The 16,454-nt window shown below is 37.2% G+C and overlaps 2 protein-coding genes across 2 annotated transcripts in view; one reads left to right on the top strand and one right to left on the bottom strand.

Moving 5' to 3' along the window:
- Positions 1-500: 500 nt before the first annotated feature.
- On the bottom strand, positions 501-6,833 carry foxred1 (FAD-dependent oxidoreductase domain containing 1). Its single transcript, XM_014004016.1, has 11 exons — positions 6,479-6,833; positions 5,884-6,104; positions 5,695-5,805; positions 4,874-4,992; positions 4,672-4,766; positions 3,274-3,375; positions 3,013-3,089; positions 2,491-2,645; positions 2,279-2,408; positions 2,099-2,203; positions 501-1,000 (listed from the first exon to the last, which is right to left on the bottom strand). Exons 1-11 carry the CDS (start codon positions 6,630-6,632, stop codon positions 746-748), a joined length of 1,524 nt encoding a protein of 507 aa, XP_013859470.1. The 5' UTR covers positions 6,633-6,833; the 3' UTR covers positions 501-745.
- Positions 6,834-7,915: 1,082 nt separating this feature from the next.
- LOC106514635 (F-BAR and double SH3 domains protein 2) overlaps positions 7,916-16,454 on the top strand; it is a 25,727-nt gene continuing 17,188 nt past the window's right edge. The window contains exons 1-3 of the mRNA XM_014004015.1: positions 7,916-8,103; positions 10,792-10,889; positions 13,893-13,938. Coding sequence (XP_013859469.1) covers positions 8,083-8,103; positions 10,792-10,889; positions 13,893-13,938 — 165 coding nt within the window. The 5' untranslated portion in view covers positions 7,916-8,082. The remainder of the gene's footprint in view (positions 8,104-10,791; positions 10,890-13,892; positions 13,939-16,454) is intronic.

Raw genomic sequence — 16,454 nt, 5'->3', positions numbered from 1 at the left:
ATGTCATTAGCACCTCTAGTAATATATTTACTGAGAAAAATGGTGACGTGTTCAATACTTATTTTACCTGCTGTAAATATATTTAAGATTAAAACTTAATATCTTGTCCCCTTGATTAAAGACAGCCAGTCTAAAACTGTCATCAATATACAGGTCTTAGGAAGTTTTATTTATACATTTATATGTATTTTTGACGCTTTATGTATGATGGGAATAAAAATAATCAGTGCTTCAGGTAAACTACAGTCATGGCGCCATCTGGTGGTCAGTTAAACATCTATAAAAATTATAAAGAAAGAAAACTAAGGTATTTGTTTGTTTATCCATATTTACTTACAAATTGTCAAAAATAGTTAAAATATTAACATTGGCTGCAATCTGTAGTGTATTAAAACAAAATTATAAATATTCAAAACTCATGGGTGAAACAGAATCAATGAGTCCTAATGTTTTCATATTTAACTGTTTTTATCCTTCTGTAAAATAAAATAAACACAATATTGTTTTTAAAAAGACGAGCTTCTTTATTTATTGATTTATTATTGTGATGTCCTTGTGTGTTGATTGTAAATCCAAAAATAAACTCATAGTAAAAAACAACAACACAAATATAAAAATCTACTTTGACTTTTTTTGCAGAAGCCAACGACAGAATGACGAATGAAGCAGTTTGAGTAAATTTATCTAATATTTTTTATGCTCTTTATATTTAAAATGAATTTAAAAGTACAGATTATTGTTAGAGCTACACAATGTTCTGCTCCAGCATCGGCTCCTTCTTCATGATCCGAGTGAAGTTGTAGCAGCTCAGGTTCAAAGTCTTAAAGCCTCCGTCCAAGATGAGTTCTGCTATGGCCCGGCCCACCACCGGCGAGTGCTGCAGGCCATGGCCACTGAAACCAGTGGCGAAGTACATGTTATCGATGAGCGGGTGCACACCGACGATGCCGTTTTGGTCGAAGGTGTTGTAGTCGTAGAAACCGGCCCAGGCGCTGGTCACCTGACGGGAAGGACAGCCGAAAACGGGTCAGATTATTAATCCTGTTTTTATGTTAGCCTGAGGATTTATGGATAATCTGAGGACAAATTAAGATTTATCACATCTAAAAAAATCACATTTACAGAAGAGTTGAAAACTGAACTAAACCAAAAAGAAGCAGAATGCTAATTAAAAGCTAAAAGCAGAAAAAGCCTATTTAAGAAGCTAAAACTAGGAGGTAAGCTACAAGTAACAAAAAGCTAGAAAAAAGTAGCAAAATAGTAGCTAACAAACTGAACGCTAGCTAAAAGCAGCAAAAGGGTAAAATACAAGTAGCATAGTGTAGAGTAGCTAACAGTAGCAAAATCATATCTATAAGCTAAAAGTAGTGAAACGCTAGGTAAAAGTATTATAAGCTAGTTAAAAAATAAAAAAACATAAACGTCAATAGCTAAAAATGTTCAATATATATAAATTGTAAAACAATAGCTAAAAGTATCAAAAGACTAGCTAATTGTAGCAAAATGCTACCTAAAAGCTAAAAGTGGCAAAAGAAAAGCTAAAAATATGGAAAAAGGCTAGTTAAAAGCTACAAGTAGCAGAACTGCATCTAAAAGTAGTAATGGTAAGCTAAAAGCAGCAAAAGGTTAGCTGTAGCATATTATAGCTAATAGTAACTAAATAATATCTAAAAGCTAAAGTAGGAAAAGGGCAGGTAAAGTGCATTAAAAGCTAGCTAAAAAGTTACATATAAAACACTTGCTAACAGCTAAAAAATATCAAGACTACTTAAAAAGTAGCAAAAACATTCATAAAAGCTAAAAGTTACAAAAGGAAAGCTAAAAATTATAACGAGGAAAACACTAGCTACAGACTAAAAGTAACAGAACAGCAGCTAAAAGCAGTAAAAGCAAGCTAAAATATAAAAGGAGCAAAAGGCTAGATAAAAGCTAAACGTAGAAGAACATTAGCCAAAAACTAAAAGTAGCAATAGAAAACAAAAAACTGTGCTTCAGAAGAAATTGTTTGCACTACTTTAAAGTCTGTCTGCTTAGACGCCTAAACTTTTACACAGATCAGTAAATTTAAATCTCCAAACATTAAGGAAAAAAAAACTACCTTGAGTTTTTCAAAGGCTGGAACTCGATTGGCCAATTTGGGCCAAACTTTGTCCTCAAAAAACTGGTAGTCCACCTCCAGGTTGCTGACGTCCGGCTCTTCTGACTGAGGACAAAATAGGGACAAATTAATCAGATTACCTGTCAAAAATGTTAAAATATTGAGATTAAAAAGTCCGACCTCCTCCGGTGAAACTCCGGTGATGTAGTTCCCTCCAAAACCTTCTCTCCTAAAGTAAACGCCCGAGTAATCGATCAAGAAGGGACAGTCCAGACCTGGCCCGTCAGGGCAGTGGACCACATAAACGTACCTGAACAAAAACAAAAAATAAACACTTTATCTTCTGATTCCAGCAGGGGGCAGAAGAACCACATCTCGAGCCGGCACCGCACCTCTTGCGTGGCTCCACAGGGATTCCAGGGAAGGAATCATCTGGGTTGAGGCCGACCCCCAGCATCTCTGCCAGCTTGGCCGAGAAAGCTCCGGCTGCRTTCACCACTATGGCACACTCCACTGGTTGATACTCCTGACTGTTGGGCATCTTCACCTGCGCACATGACGTTAACCCTTTAATGGCTAAACTACAGGAGCTTATCCAGCCCACATATTCATCATTAGTGATGAATACAAGTTATAAAATCGTTTTAAAAAAAAGGAAAATGCACTAAATATTATATTTATAGTACATATTTAACCAGACAAAAACAAAAAACGTCAAAGATCAAAAACAAATAATAAAATATAAAGCATACAATTATTTTACAGCATAAATGGTTTTCAAATTAAAGTTCATTAAAACACAAACATTTTAAAACATTATCTGAAATCCCAAACCAAAGAAAGATGGCCGCCACAGCCGTTACATGATGGCCTGCCTCTGCCGGGCGACATCAACTCCACAGAGTTTCACTTACTTTGACAGACTTTATGAACCGCGTTTCAAACATTTCTCCATCTTCGGACCTCGCTGCATCTCTTCTATAAAAAAAATCTGTCGATGACAAACAGGATAAACTGCGGTTTAAATAAAAAACAAGTAAACAATGAACAGAACAGATATTTACCTTTTAAAAACAAATAAATGTGATGTGCTACGTGCTCTTATTGTATGTTTGTTTTGTTTYTGATCAGCGTTTTGAACTCGGTGGTTTTGGCGTCAGGAGGTCCGAACTGACCTGTGACCTCTCCGAAGCACTGAGTGGCCCCCAAAGAGAGGGCCTTCCTCCTGAAGGCGTTCAGCAGAGTCCAGGGGTCGAACCAGCCCTCGTTCTCCAGACCTGCAGGGCAGCAAACGTGTCAGAGCTGAACTTAAGCTAGCAGCTGATCGTTGAGTCACAGTTTGCTTTTTGTTCTATTTAAGCCTTTCAAACGTTAAAATATTCAGCTAATTCAGGCACTCTGATTTTTAGTTTTTGAAACTTTTATACAGTTCAAATACTTACATTTATTTACAAAGATTRTACTGAGATCTTTAAGATTAATTTAAAACCTTTTTTTTACTTAAATCTTCTCCAGAAAGCCTGATGTCTTACCTTCTTTTGCTACTTTCAGTTTTAGGCTACCATTGTGCCAGCAGTTTGTTACTTTTAGCTACTATTCCGATGTTTTTCCTTTTTGTTTTGCTACTTTTAATTTTTAGTTATTTGGCCTTTAGCTTTCCTTTAGCTTCTTTTAGCTAGCCTTTTACTAGATTTGTCATTTAGCTAGCTGTTTGCAACTTTAACTTCTAATTTGGTGCTTTTAGCAAGCAACTTGGTTTTTAGCTAACATTCAGCTACTTTCAGCTACTCTTTTGTCCCTTTTAGCTACTGTTCTGATGCTTTTACATTTTCTCATTGGTTTAGATAGCTGYGTGTCTCTTGCTACTTTTAGGCTTWTGTTTTGCTATTTTTGATTTTTAGCTACTATTAGCCTTTAACTACCTTTGTGTGACTGTTATTCCTACTTTTATGTTTCACCTGTTTAGCTAATATTACCTTTTAACTATCCTTTTACTACTTTTAGTCTTTAGCTGCTTCTATTAGCTCTTAGCTAACTTGTTTCTGGAGTTTTATTTTAGCTGGTTGTTTTCAACTTTAGCTTCCAATTTGCTAAATATGGCTTTTAACTGACATTCAGCTACTTTTAGCCAGTTTTTGTTACTTTCAACTTTTAYTTTGTAGCTATTTGTCAACTATTAGCTTTCAGTTATCATCTTGCTATATTTAGTGAGTCTTTTTTCAGGCTGTAGCTAACATGTTGCAAGATTTGTCTTTTAGCTAGCTGTTTGCACTCCTTTAACTTCCACTTTGATGTTTTTTTAAGCTTTTAGCTAGAATTCTGYTTCTTTCAGCTTTACCAGCTATCTGTAGCTTCAGCAGTCATTCAGCGACTGACAGACACCCTCCTCCTGTCAGGATGTGACAGATGTGAGCTAATCTTGATTTATTGAACAGTATTTTATAAATTAAACAGGATATTTAGCTGTTTAATCACAGAGGAGCTGAATAAACTCTTTGCTGCAGCTCGTTTACCCTCCAGCTGCTACGTGAGGTGCAATGACTCCATATCAGCTCATTTTTTGTTTGCCTCACCGTACGAAGCGAGCGCCACGCCATCTGTGTTTATCCAGGGAAACCTCTCCTTGGCTTGTGTGGGAGACAGGAGACAGACCTGGGCCCCGACCAGCCTGGAACCGCAGGATGGGACAAAGGTCTGGATCAGTCCAGCTCCATGGACACAAAACAACATTTGTAACGAGAAGCCGGTTTCCTCTGAGCAAACCGTGAGCGACACCTCTGGTTCTCGTAGTTCCTCTCCATGATGTGMGCCACCTCCTCGCTGGCTAAGAACAGGTATCCTGACTGGTTGAACTGCAAATCCACGGGGTCTTCGTTCAGCATGCCCAGGTGGTCCTGACGGGACACGAAAAAAAGATTCTCAGACCACTCAAAAAACAAACACAAAATAAAACCTCCTCTAACTGACCTATCCATCAACGTTAGTACCTACAGCTCATACAATCACATCTCTAAATATTTAAAGGTTCATCATTCATTCCCAGCCTGATCCGACAGTTTAGTGCACGTGCCAAACTTGGCCAAAATGGCCCACCACAATATTTTATGTGGCCCACAAGAGCTTCAAAGATGTATCAATGTCTTAAAATAGGCTGCTTTAAAGTCAACATTGACAATAAACTACAGCTCCCATAATGCATGTTGATTATTTTGCCCCTGAGATGACAGCACAGGATTCAAAAGTAGCCATCAGCCGGCAAAGTTTGCAGCGTAAAATTTCTATTTTGCTGCATTTTTGCTGGACCAGTTGTACTGGGAAGTGGGAATTCCCCACTTACAAGCCATAAATTGAAACTTGAATGCTCTCTCCAGTGGGAATTCCCAATCAGAAAGTGGGAGACGTGGTAAAACGCTGTTTCTATGTAGGAAATACCAGGTGGAGCTCAGTTATTGTTTGTTACCTGTGTTCAGGAACGTGACATTTTGTGTTTAGTCAAAGTTAAACTGGAGTTGTTGAACTTAATTACAACCATAATGCTCATGTGGCTCTCTGTGAAGGTGAGTTTGACTCCCCTCCCACAGCTTAGGGCGACCTACATTGATGTTCCTCAGGAATTCAGCAGACGCCAGGGAGGCCTGGATGTTCTGAAACATGGAGAACTGCTGCCGGATCCCCCCTGCAGACAGAACTGTGGAGGTCTGGGAGTACTGTGGGAAAAAAAGGAGTTGAAAATTAGCTTAGTCGTGTTGGAAAACTGATGTTAAACGGCTGACCGGGTCACTCACTGTTGGGTCCCTCTCCACGACGAGGACCTTCACCTCTTTGGCTAAMCTCCCCTTCTGCTTCAGCCAGTAGGCGATGGACCAGCCCATAATGCCTCCTCCAACAATCACAATGTCCGACCTCTCAGGTGGAAGGTTCTGGTTTATCTCAAAAGGGCACCAGTTGCTCCCTGGGTGTGCCATGGCCAACTTATTCCTTACCGCTTGAAACTGGGCCTTCAGGTCTAAACACAAAGATAACAATGAACAAACAAACCAACATCTGCAATCAGGAGCAATCTGTTTGCACTCTCATTTTTGTTGATCAGTTTCAGCTACTACGCCAAGTTTCACCAGGATACCTGTAAAATCTGCTGAATTATTTACATGTTGGTGTTTTCCAGGGTTCATTGGCTGTAACGACCATCTTGAACTGAGCTGGCTCCAAATGTTAATGCACATTCAATGATTATTTCCTAGAAGTTTCATAAAACCCATCCAGTGGTTGGTGAGATATTTTGCTAACAGACACGGGCAAAAACATTATCGCTCGCTCTCACCTTTCAGGGAAACAGGAAGTAAACACCTGCCGAATAATAAGCTTGACTTGTGTTTTTACCTTTATATAAGTCATTTCGGAGGGGTCCACCTGTGTTCAAGGTTTGACCGAGAATTAAAGGTCTACACCGGTCTGTGTGCCGCAGGGTCACCGGAGTCCGGGTGAAAAATACCCCCGTCCGCACCTTTCCGTGCAGCCGCCGCCACACCGACATCTCAGCTGGGAGCTAAATGTGCTAATCGGTTAGCATATGGGAAGTTAACCGGGATTATTATTTAACTCTACGGTACGCTCATGTTTCACTTTAAACATTCGGTCAACTCTGGCCTGGACAGTAAGTAAACGAGGCGAAACACAACCTTAAAATATCAATAAAAGCACATCCGGTTTACCATCTGGGACTTTCAAAATAAAACCACACATTTTAGGATTGCCTGGCTTTATGTGTCGTCCGACAAACACTTCAAAACTTCTATAAATAGTTTAAAGAGAAACAGAGCAAAGAAAAGCATTGTACTGAGTTAACAGACATTCATTTATCAAGATAAATTTTTAGTAATTGTTAGTTTTTTTCTTTTTGGCGGATGGTAAATATTTTGTCAAACAGAAATGCTACTTAGAAAAATGTGTAAAATCACGTTGTAAAATAGTTAAACCAATTTATTTTTTCATGAAAACAAACAAGCAAACAAACAAAAACAACATGTCAGTTGTATAAATTTTGGTCCCCACTGCTGCCCACTAACTTTACCGTAAACATTTGATGCAACTTTTTGGAGGAAAAAAGAATACACTTTTATTTTGAAAACTAAACAAGAAACAGTAAACTTATAATTGTACGTTTAACATTATTAAGATCCGGGGCAGTGACTGTCACGTGACCAGAACGAACCAATTGAGAAGAGGATAGATGAGCCAAAACCTTTCCCTCTAAAAACCAGCATGTTTTTATGTTTTTCAATTATTACCCATTTGTTTCATTTTGACAGTCAATAAAACAGTTTGGTTGGTACTTAAAGGAATTTATTAGATACCAAAAATAACATCAGCGATAATAAAATCATGTCACAAAGGTTTTTTGGACATTTCACCTAACAAAATATTAAGGGTCACTTGTAATAAAAAAAGTTAAACGATCACCACCACCAGTAGTAGTAGTAGTAGTAGTAGTAGTAATAATAATAATAATAATAATAATAATAATAATAATAATAATAATAATAATAATAATAATAATAATAATAATTCTACTACTAGTGCTACTACTACTACCTCCACCACTGCTTTTACCACTGCTATTTCATTTCCTACTCATGAATATCCCTTTTTTTACTTATATTTTTATTTAGAAAGTTATACTTTTTCACTTGTTCCGTTTTACTTTGAAGGATCTGCACAGAAGTAACATTTCCGGGTTTTATTTTGTAGCGGCAGCCGGAAGTGGGTAGTGTTACATCACGGAATTGACGGCCGTGTTTTTTTCTGTTCCCTGGGGCCACAGTGTTTTCAGCGCGACTCAGCTTACAACTTCCAGGACTCGCTATGGTCGCTTGAGTCGGACGGAAACGTCCTGCCTCGGTCACCGTTTGTTCAAAGTCGTTTGAAGGAACATTTCGAAATAAACTTTCAGCTTCAGTTTCTAAAGTTTATGTCAATAAACGAGGATGCAGCCCCCGCCGAGAAAGGTAAGTTTTTCTCTTTTTTCTCCGCTGTAGCCCCTGAAGCTAACTTCGACGGACTGCTGCATATTTTATGGTTGTTACGCTTTGTTGCTGCTGGTCGGGTTTAAACGATAAACTTACACTTTGAAGCTACAATAACAATACTTATTGTTGTCTTTCTGACTGAACTGTGTCGTTATTATGTGTTTAATCTGTTTAGGAGTAGGTGAAGTAGTTTAAAAATAAAATGCTGCAGTGTTTTTTTTTTCATGTTTTTTTTACTCGTAAAGGTTCGCTCTCAAAGCGAAAAACGGTCCAGCTAAAGAGGCAGATTTTATGACCACATTTACATTTTTAAAACAACTTTTAAGATACAAAGTTGCAGCTACAGCTTTGCATAAGTTAGATTCAAGTACACTTCAATTAATCCTATGTTTATCTTAAAAGTTTCAAATTATGAAATGTGTTAAATAACACAGTGAGGATTATTTAATAAATTATATGTAACCAGATTGTTTTTATTATCTTGTAGAAAAGTATGTGTGCTGGAAACAGCTCACTGAGCGTTTTAAATGCGTTATTTAATGTTTTATTATAAAAATAGGCCTTAAGTAAACACTAATGTGGAAAAAAATGATGAAATGTGATGATATTTCAATACAAGTATAGACCATTTATTTCACATTTCATGAGTTCATATTAAACCAGTGTATAAAATGCTCTCACTTAAAATTATAGAATCAAAAATCCTGATCTTTATCAAATGGTGCAGTTTGAATTAACTCCAGTAGTTTCCAGATACCTAGTTTTGAAATGCGGGTATGCACTGAATGTAAACACAGCACTTTTATCTGCACTTTACTCAACATATTAATAAATAAGTACAGATACCTTTAAAATTGTTTAACTTCTCTATCCCAATCATCCCATGGACGTTACAAAAGTTTACCTGTTTTCAGAAATTTTGTTTTTAAACAATGGTTACAAATTTTATTCCCCAAAATTTTAACTTCTCAAAATGAAGGAAAACGTTTTTTATGATTTATTTCAATATGACTTTCCAACAAGTACCTTCCTGATTATTTGGGATTATAAAAACTGAGAATCTTTTCATAAAATGTTGCATCATGTTTGATCCATTTGTCATCATGATTTTTAGTTAATTTTCTTTTCTGTGCTGTATTTTTGTATACAAAATGTCTTTGATTGCAAGTTATTATCCATTGCTATTATTTCAGTAGTAAATATTTAACTTGAACAAGGCCCATAGGACAGCTGTTAACACTTCCAGGTACAGATAATTGCACCTTATCAGTCTGATTGTAAATTTTATGTCGCCGCTGTTCAGAGAAACCAACTCTTTCCTGCTGAGCTCTACTGATTAATGGTAAAACTTTATATCATTTAAAATCTAAAAGTTAGTGACTTTAAGATTTGATTTGATATCAAATTAATCTAAAAATAAAACAAGACAGATTAATTCCCACATAATAATATGTATGTCAGTTGTTTTAATTTGATATAATCGTGACAAATCATTTGTTTTTTGTCATTTTTGAGTTTATTATTAATATGGTCATATTTCTTGTTTTTTTGTTTATCTCTCCTGCCAGTTTGATAAAACCATCCTGAATCTGTTTGTGCTGATTATTATTTTATTATTTGAAAACAATAACTTAATTAAAAAAATACCAGGATTCTCTAACACTATCWAATATTACCAGAGTACAGCATTACCCCATTCTGTACCCAAGAAGTTCGGAATGAGGATGTACTTCTTTAGTTTTGTGTAACCACAAGAACTGAGGTTTGCCATGGGTTGGATTGTGTGTCTGAAAATGTTTGTACTTTAAGTGTTTAGATGCTTTTTTCAGAGGGATAATGGAAAATTATCTCTTTTCCAAGGCATGGGCCACTGATTGGACACTTTACCCCCAATGAACAACCCTGATTGGGTTTAGAAGCAAATAAAAACATCAGTATTTACTTTTTCCACAATGTCAGTCAACTTAGATTTGTTGTGAAAAACAAGCTTTGAAAAATTGGAACAAGATTAAGGCTGCAGCTAACGATTATTTTAGTGATTGAATTAATTAATCTATTGATTATTCTGTCGATTAATCAAGTAATCTGATAAAAACATTGTCCAGTTCTGCAGTAACTACTGAAGATTATTTCACGACTACTACAATTATTTAATATTGTGAAGAGTAATTTGTATTATTATTATTATGTTGGTGCATTATTCCCATTTTAGGCAATAAAATATTTAATCTTGACTGCTTCACTATGAACAAGAAGAATAACAACAGATTTCAAAGCCATAAAAAACGGCAGCAAAAAAGAAAAAAAATCCTATTAACTACTATAAATACTTTTAAAATTTGCTCCAAGTTTCTCATTTCAGCTCAATCTATTGTGCTTTTGTTTATATTTATCACACAACGTACCCACTGTTAATTAATACCCTGCCAAGTAGCCACTATGATTAGTCAGTACATGTAATGTTAATTAAAAATAGCACTTAGCATACATTTATCAACAGTGAAGCCATTAGCGGAAGTGTTAGCGTTGTGCAACACTTTCTGACTAAGAGTGTGCTGAATATTTTATTTGTAACAAAGCTTCGATGCAGATAAATACATGTCTGCAGTCTGTGCATGAACTTGTGGAAAGTTGCCTCCTCCTCACCTTGGTTTGTTTCTTCTTCAGGTAAGGCTCACCCAGGAGCTCAAACACACTCAGGCCGAGCAGATGAGCCAGCTACAGATAAAGCACCAGACAGAATGTGACCTTCTGGAAGACCTGAGGTAAGCAATTTAATCTTTGTGTCTTTCTCTGGCTTCATAAAATTGCAGTCCGTGCTCGATATGCACTGTCTTCTGGATCAAAGCTTTGCCTAGGCCCGACCCCCCACCCCCAATTATGATTGGCTAGTAGGCCTTTCAAGTGTGTTTTGAGAGCAACAGCTGCATCTCATCCAGAGAAACGTCTGTTAAAGCTCTGTGAACCTGAAGATTGACCCGATGCACTGAGGGCATCCTGAGGCGTCGCCAWACTGAAAGAGGGTGTGGAAAAACTGAACATCTCTACTTAAACACTTGGTTTTAGCTGATCAAAAGCAGCTAAAGTATCAATAATTTAACTTGTGGCAAACATTTAGCAGAACAAAACCATATGGTGAGAGTTAAGGGTGTAAGGAAGTATTGATACACTGAAATATCACGTTTCATTTCCTGATTCTGTATTGATTATTTTAATTCATGTTCAGTGTCTTCTGATTGCATAAAAAACTGCATTTATCAGGTTTCAAGCATGTATGGTGTGTTTTTTGTACAGCGTGTTAAAATTTAAATCTCGGAGAAAAAATGCCAACTTATTTACAGTATCGCAATAAATCGCGATWCTTAATCATATCGTGATATGTAGATCAACAAATTCTTGCCATTACACAGCCCTAGTGAGAATATAACATTAATGTTGGGGAAAAAGGCTTTTGATCTGGCTATTTTAAGTTGTTTGCTTTAAAATATAAAAAAACAGACCGTCCTGGTGAAGTTACTAACTTTAAAAATCTTTCACTTATTTGTGTGAGTAACTTGGTGCACTTTTCTCTCTCAAAGGGGTATCTAGGTGAAGAATTTCCCCAAACTGAGTTCCTAAATCCCCACAGACCTTTAGAGTACAGAGTTGTTTTGTTACATAAATAATATTTTATTATGTTTCACCTTTGCCTTTTGGCGACGGGTACTAAAGTAACAATATGTGCTTTCCACTGAAAAACACAGAAAAATCCAAAACATTACTTTAGTTACAGTCAGTAGTTTGAAATGATGTGTCGTAAACATGTGTTAGAGCAGATATCAGAAGCTTAAATGAAATAATGGAAGCAGGTTGTACCTTTTCTCAGTGTAAGAATGAGACAGCCATAACTCTGGGTTTTGTGTTGGCATTTTAACCAAAGGTTGTGTTTTCCACCTTTGGTGTGGGATTGAGTTGACAGCCTACTGGCTCCCCACTTCTTGTCTGTGGTCGGTGCCGGAGCTCTAGATCTCTTAACAGCTGGAAGTTAAGGTCACAGAGAGCTGCCAGATGTTCTGACTGCCCTGAATTGTTTGCTGCGGGAGGCTCAACAACCCCACAAAGTTCAGCTCCACCGACGCACAGCTCGCAGGCACCAGAAATTATTCAGCAAACTGGAAATCGCGAGCATTCGTCAGCAAAAGCTACGCTCGGCGAAAATGACGGGAAGTGGCGGCGGGGGGTTTTGTGGAAGAGGAGGAATCTCCCAGGAAGTGGAGCAGCTTGTTTAGAGCCAGGGTGGAGCATGGCAGCCGAGTCTCGACATGTTTAATGACTTAATGATGATTTTGCTGCAGAAGTTTTTCCCATGGCGCTGACCTCGCTTCTTTTCTTAGCCCTCTGCTTGAGCCTCGCTCGAATTGTCATTATCCTGTTTACACAAACGAACCAGAAACGATCAAGGGCCAGGATCAAAAACTGCCTCCATAGATCATATTTCTCAGCACATTTTATGATCTGCTCTCGTGTTTATGAAACCAGATGAGCCCGCTCATCTGGTGAAAACGTTTGGAGGGAACTTTTGGATAAGTAAATCCAGGGAAAAAAGGAAATAAGTATGAAACAGTTTCTGTAAATCTGACGCACGCAGTTCAGTGAAGAGCTTTTTGTGACCGCAGCATCATTAGAAACAAACAGGTTGATCAGAATGAGGCAGCAGAGAGGAAACTGTAGTGACAGTGTAGGGAAATAAAGTGTTAGGATGAGTTAGAGCTGACTCCGAAACAAAAAATGAACTTTAATAAAATAAACATGTTCAACAAGTGGTGCTAACTCAAATTTTCACTCTTTTAGTTTCTGTGTGACATTGTTTATGATGAAGATTGTTCATTGTTGTGGTATAAATGGCACCAAAATAAATTTGATTACGACTCACAGAGCTGCTGTACAATTATAAAACAGTTATTTTTGCATTTTGATTTATGTTTAAACTTACATAAATTTGCTTTATTTAAAAAAAACATTAATTTATATATCTTCATTAAAGAGTCTACAGAAAACTGTCTAAAAACCTTAGAAATCACAGCTGCTAAGCTACAATTAGCATAGATGCTAACTTAAAACAAAACACACCATAGAAAAGCTAAAGAGTTAATATGTTGTTCATCACTGGAAATTTATGCACAAGTCAGACATTTTAAAATAGTTATTAAATAACTATAAAACTATGAATAATAATAGTTATTAAAGTTACGATTTGAACAGACAGAAATTCTTCAGGGTTGTAAGAAAATATCAACACTGAAATATTACAACATTTCATTTCCTGTACTGTATTGATTCCCAAAAGCATTGTGTTGATTTTTTTGAAATTAGGCTTAAAATGTAAATTGTCATGCAGCGGTTCCTTCTTGTGTTGTATTTTAGCCTCTGACTGCATGTATGTTGTAAGAAGACAAGTGAAAACAAATATAGTTCTCGTTGTTGTACAATGTTGTGCTAAATGTATAAAAATAAACAGAATTTCATCAGATTTAATGCAACGCATGGTTGCTCCTCTTGTTACCTCTTTAATCCTTTAGCTTTACTGCAACATGTTTAAAACTACAGGAATCTACGGTAGCCCTAATGGGACAAACTGCACCAAAGTGGCAGCACATATAAAATCCATTTTGACTTTTTAAATTGAATTAAATCTGCAATACAAAGACTTTAGCTCCTAATTTGCCTGGTGTAATCTCATAGTAAAAGTGCTTTATTAAGTTTTGCTCACATTGTATTTTTGTCTGCAGGACTTTCAGTCAAAAGAGGGCAGCTGTAGAGAGAGACTACGCCCAGGTAAATAAATCTAATCTCCTGTCATTTTTTATTTCTTTCTTGCACCCCTCTTGATGCTCGTTAACATCCTTGCTGCAGCGCCTTGTCATTTATGCTGTTAAAAATAACACATTCTTTATGATCCATCCTCCACAGACATCATATGACAGAGGAACTGAGGATGTGTCCCCGAGGTGGGGGGGGGGAGAGCGAGAGAGAAAATCTTTTGGTTATCTTGTGGTCAGATAGCTCATAAATGTTAACCAGCTTTTTCAAAAAAACACCACAACAGAGAGATCAACAGTGATCTGGTTTCCTCCTCGCCGTCTTGTTGCCCACAACTTCCTGGAGACGTTATTCAAATAGTTGAAAATGCTCTCGGTTCCGTTCAGGTCTGTTCTGGATTTTCAGCCCCGTGTGGAATGTCCACCAGGATTGTAAAAGAGAGTGGGGGCATGTTTGTAGTTTTCATCCCTTTTTCGATGTTTGCTCAGTGACATCCGGTGTTCAGGAGGGTTCAAGTCTGAACAAACCAGGATTAATCAGAGTTAAAGTGGAAGTAATGCAAAGTAGCACCAATAGAAGATTATTTTTCTGCATATTTATGTTTAATCTAATTAATGTTAAACCGTTATTAAAGAGCGTAATTAACTGAGCATACCTGCGGAAGGTGTACACATTAAGACTGGTTTAAGTGTTTTTGTCTGGCATCAAAACACCTAATTAATTAATAATAAAGGTCACTGATTCTGACCTGTTTGGTTCTTTGGGTTCTATCCTTCCATATTTGGGTATAAAGTACACAAAAAAACACAGTTTGTGTTGAGATAAATTCAGGTGAACACACTTGAAGCATTTATTGTGAAGAGAAACTTAAAAACACACAGCTCTGTTCTCCTCACTGCTCCTGTCTTTAATTTATTATTCATGCTGCTGCTTCGGGTCCATGTTACCTCATTAACTTACATAAAACATGCTAAATGCTAATGCTGTTCGCCAACTAGTCCCAGCCCAGAGACTCTTGAATATCTTTGAATAGAGCAGTTCATTCAATTCGTTGATTTCTTTATTCCTTAGTTTAGTCCTGATATTTGTTTTTGTTATTTTGTTTGTATGTTATACAGTTCAGTAATTAATTAATTTTTTATGTCCGTTTTAGACTGTATTTTGTTTTTTGAGCATTGTTTAGACAGAAATCTAGGTTTTAAAATGTTGCTTTGAGCTCCGCAGTGTTTGYATTTTATAATGATTTAATAGATAATTTGAGCTGGACTCCTGAAAAYGATGAAATGTCCAGAAGTATCCGGTCAGTGTTGAGCTGTGTGGTTTTGTTAAACTGCTGCTAATRTTTGAATCAAAGTGGGTCAGAGTGTCTCAGGAAGAGTTTGCTCGCTTCAGCAACTCTCCCCTTTTCAAATCGCTCCTCTTAAAGGTTTTTTTTTTCCCCTGAGTCTCGTCCACCTGCAGCCTGCTTTAGCCATTAGCCGATTGCTATTCCCGTCACATGACGCGGTTTAAAAAGCCCCCCTCTGTGTGGCTCTTCCTCCACGACCCTTGTTCCCATCGCATCATTCAGGGGTGTCTGCTCAGTCGGCGATTCTCTCTCCATCTGAGCCCACAATGATCGCATCTGTAGCAGCTTTGAAGCTTTGGCACAGAGATCAGCAACAGCAGCGAGTTCAAAGCTCCTCCTCAGCCTGAATCAGGACCACAGAGCAGAGCTTGTCTTTTCACGATGAGGGGAGGACAGATGAGCTCTTGTTTTGACTTGAAGCTCAGAGAAACAACTGTGAAGAGTGTCTCTTCTTGAAATAAAAGTTAAATTAGCTATTCCTCTGAGCTCCTTTATGTTTGAGCACTTTTCAGTTCAGGTTATGTGAATCTCAAGTTCATTAGTTGTTTGTTAATTTCTGATCCTTTCACCTGAATCCTCGCTGCAGATGTTCAGTAGCTGCAAAGAGCTGAATGCTCACAAACATTTCTTCAAATCGTTGCGGAGGAGGCAGCTGCCATCAAGGAGAACTCCTTGTGTTCTTTAAACAGCGTTAAATTAGACGATGGGAGTAACATCCAGGGTTGGTTTTCCAGCAGAACGTCAGGCTTCCTGCATTCTTCTTGCTCTGTATCCTGTTCCTGCCTCCTTCCTTTCTGATTAAGTTTGGTGTACCTGACGTGTTCAGCAGTGTGTCAGAGACGCTCCGACAGAAAAAAAGACGAAACTAGAAGATTAAAAGGGAAACTTTGAGAGAAAATTTTAAATGGTGTTTAAGACAAGACCCAGTGAAGATAGCTGTTATTAATATTATTGTTAATTTAATGGAAATTTAAAGGGATCCATGATTAGTTGTAACATTAGACTTTATTTGATAAACATTTATTTTAACTGTAAAATAAAGACTAAAAATACTGTAGACTGCTTAGATTTGTAAATTGTTTAAAATATATATTAACATAGATGAAGCCATTTTATTTACACGCAAAGCATTCTGGGTAAATGATGACGTGAATAGGTCCTTGGTGTGAGCGAGCTATATCCA

The sequence above is a fragment of the Austrofundulus limnaeus genome, unplaced genomic scaffold (assembly GCF_001266775.1).
Source record: "Austrofundulus limnaeus strain Quisiro unplaced genomic scaffold, Austrofundulus_limnaeus-1.0 Scaffold21, whole genome shotgun sequence".
NCBI lineage: Eukaryota > Metazoa > Chordata > Actinopteri > Cyprinodontiformes > Rivulidae > Austrofundulus > Austrofundulus limnaeus.
The sequence above is the reverse complement of the archived record's forward strand: the minus strand, read 5'-3'. Positions and strand labels throughout refer to the sequence as shown.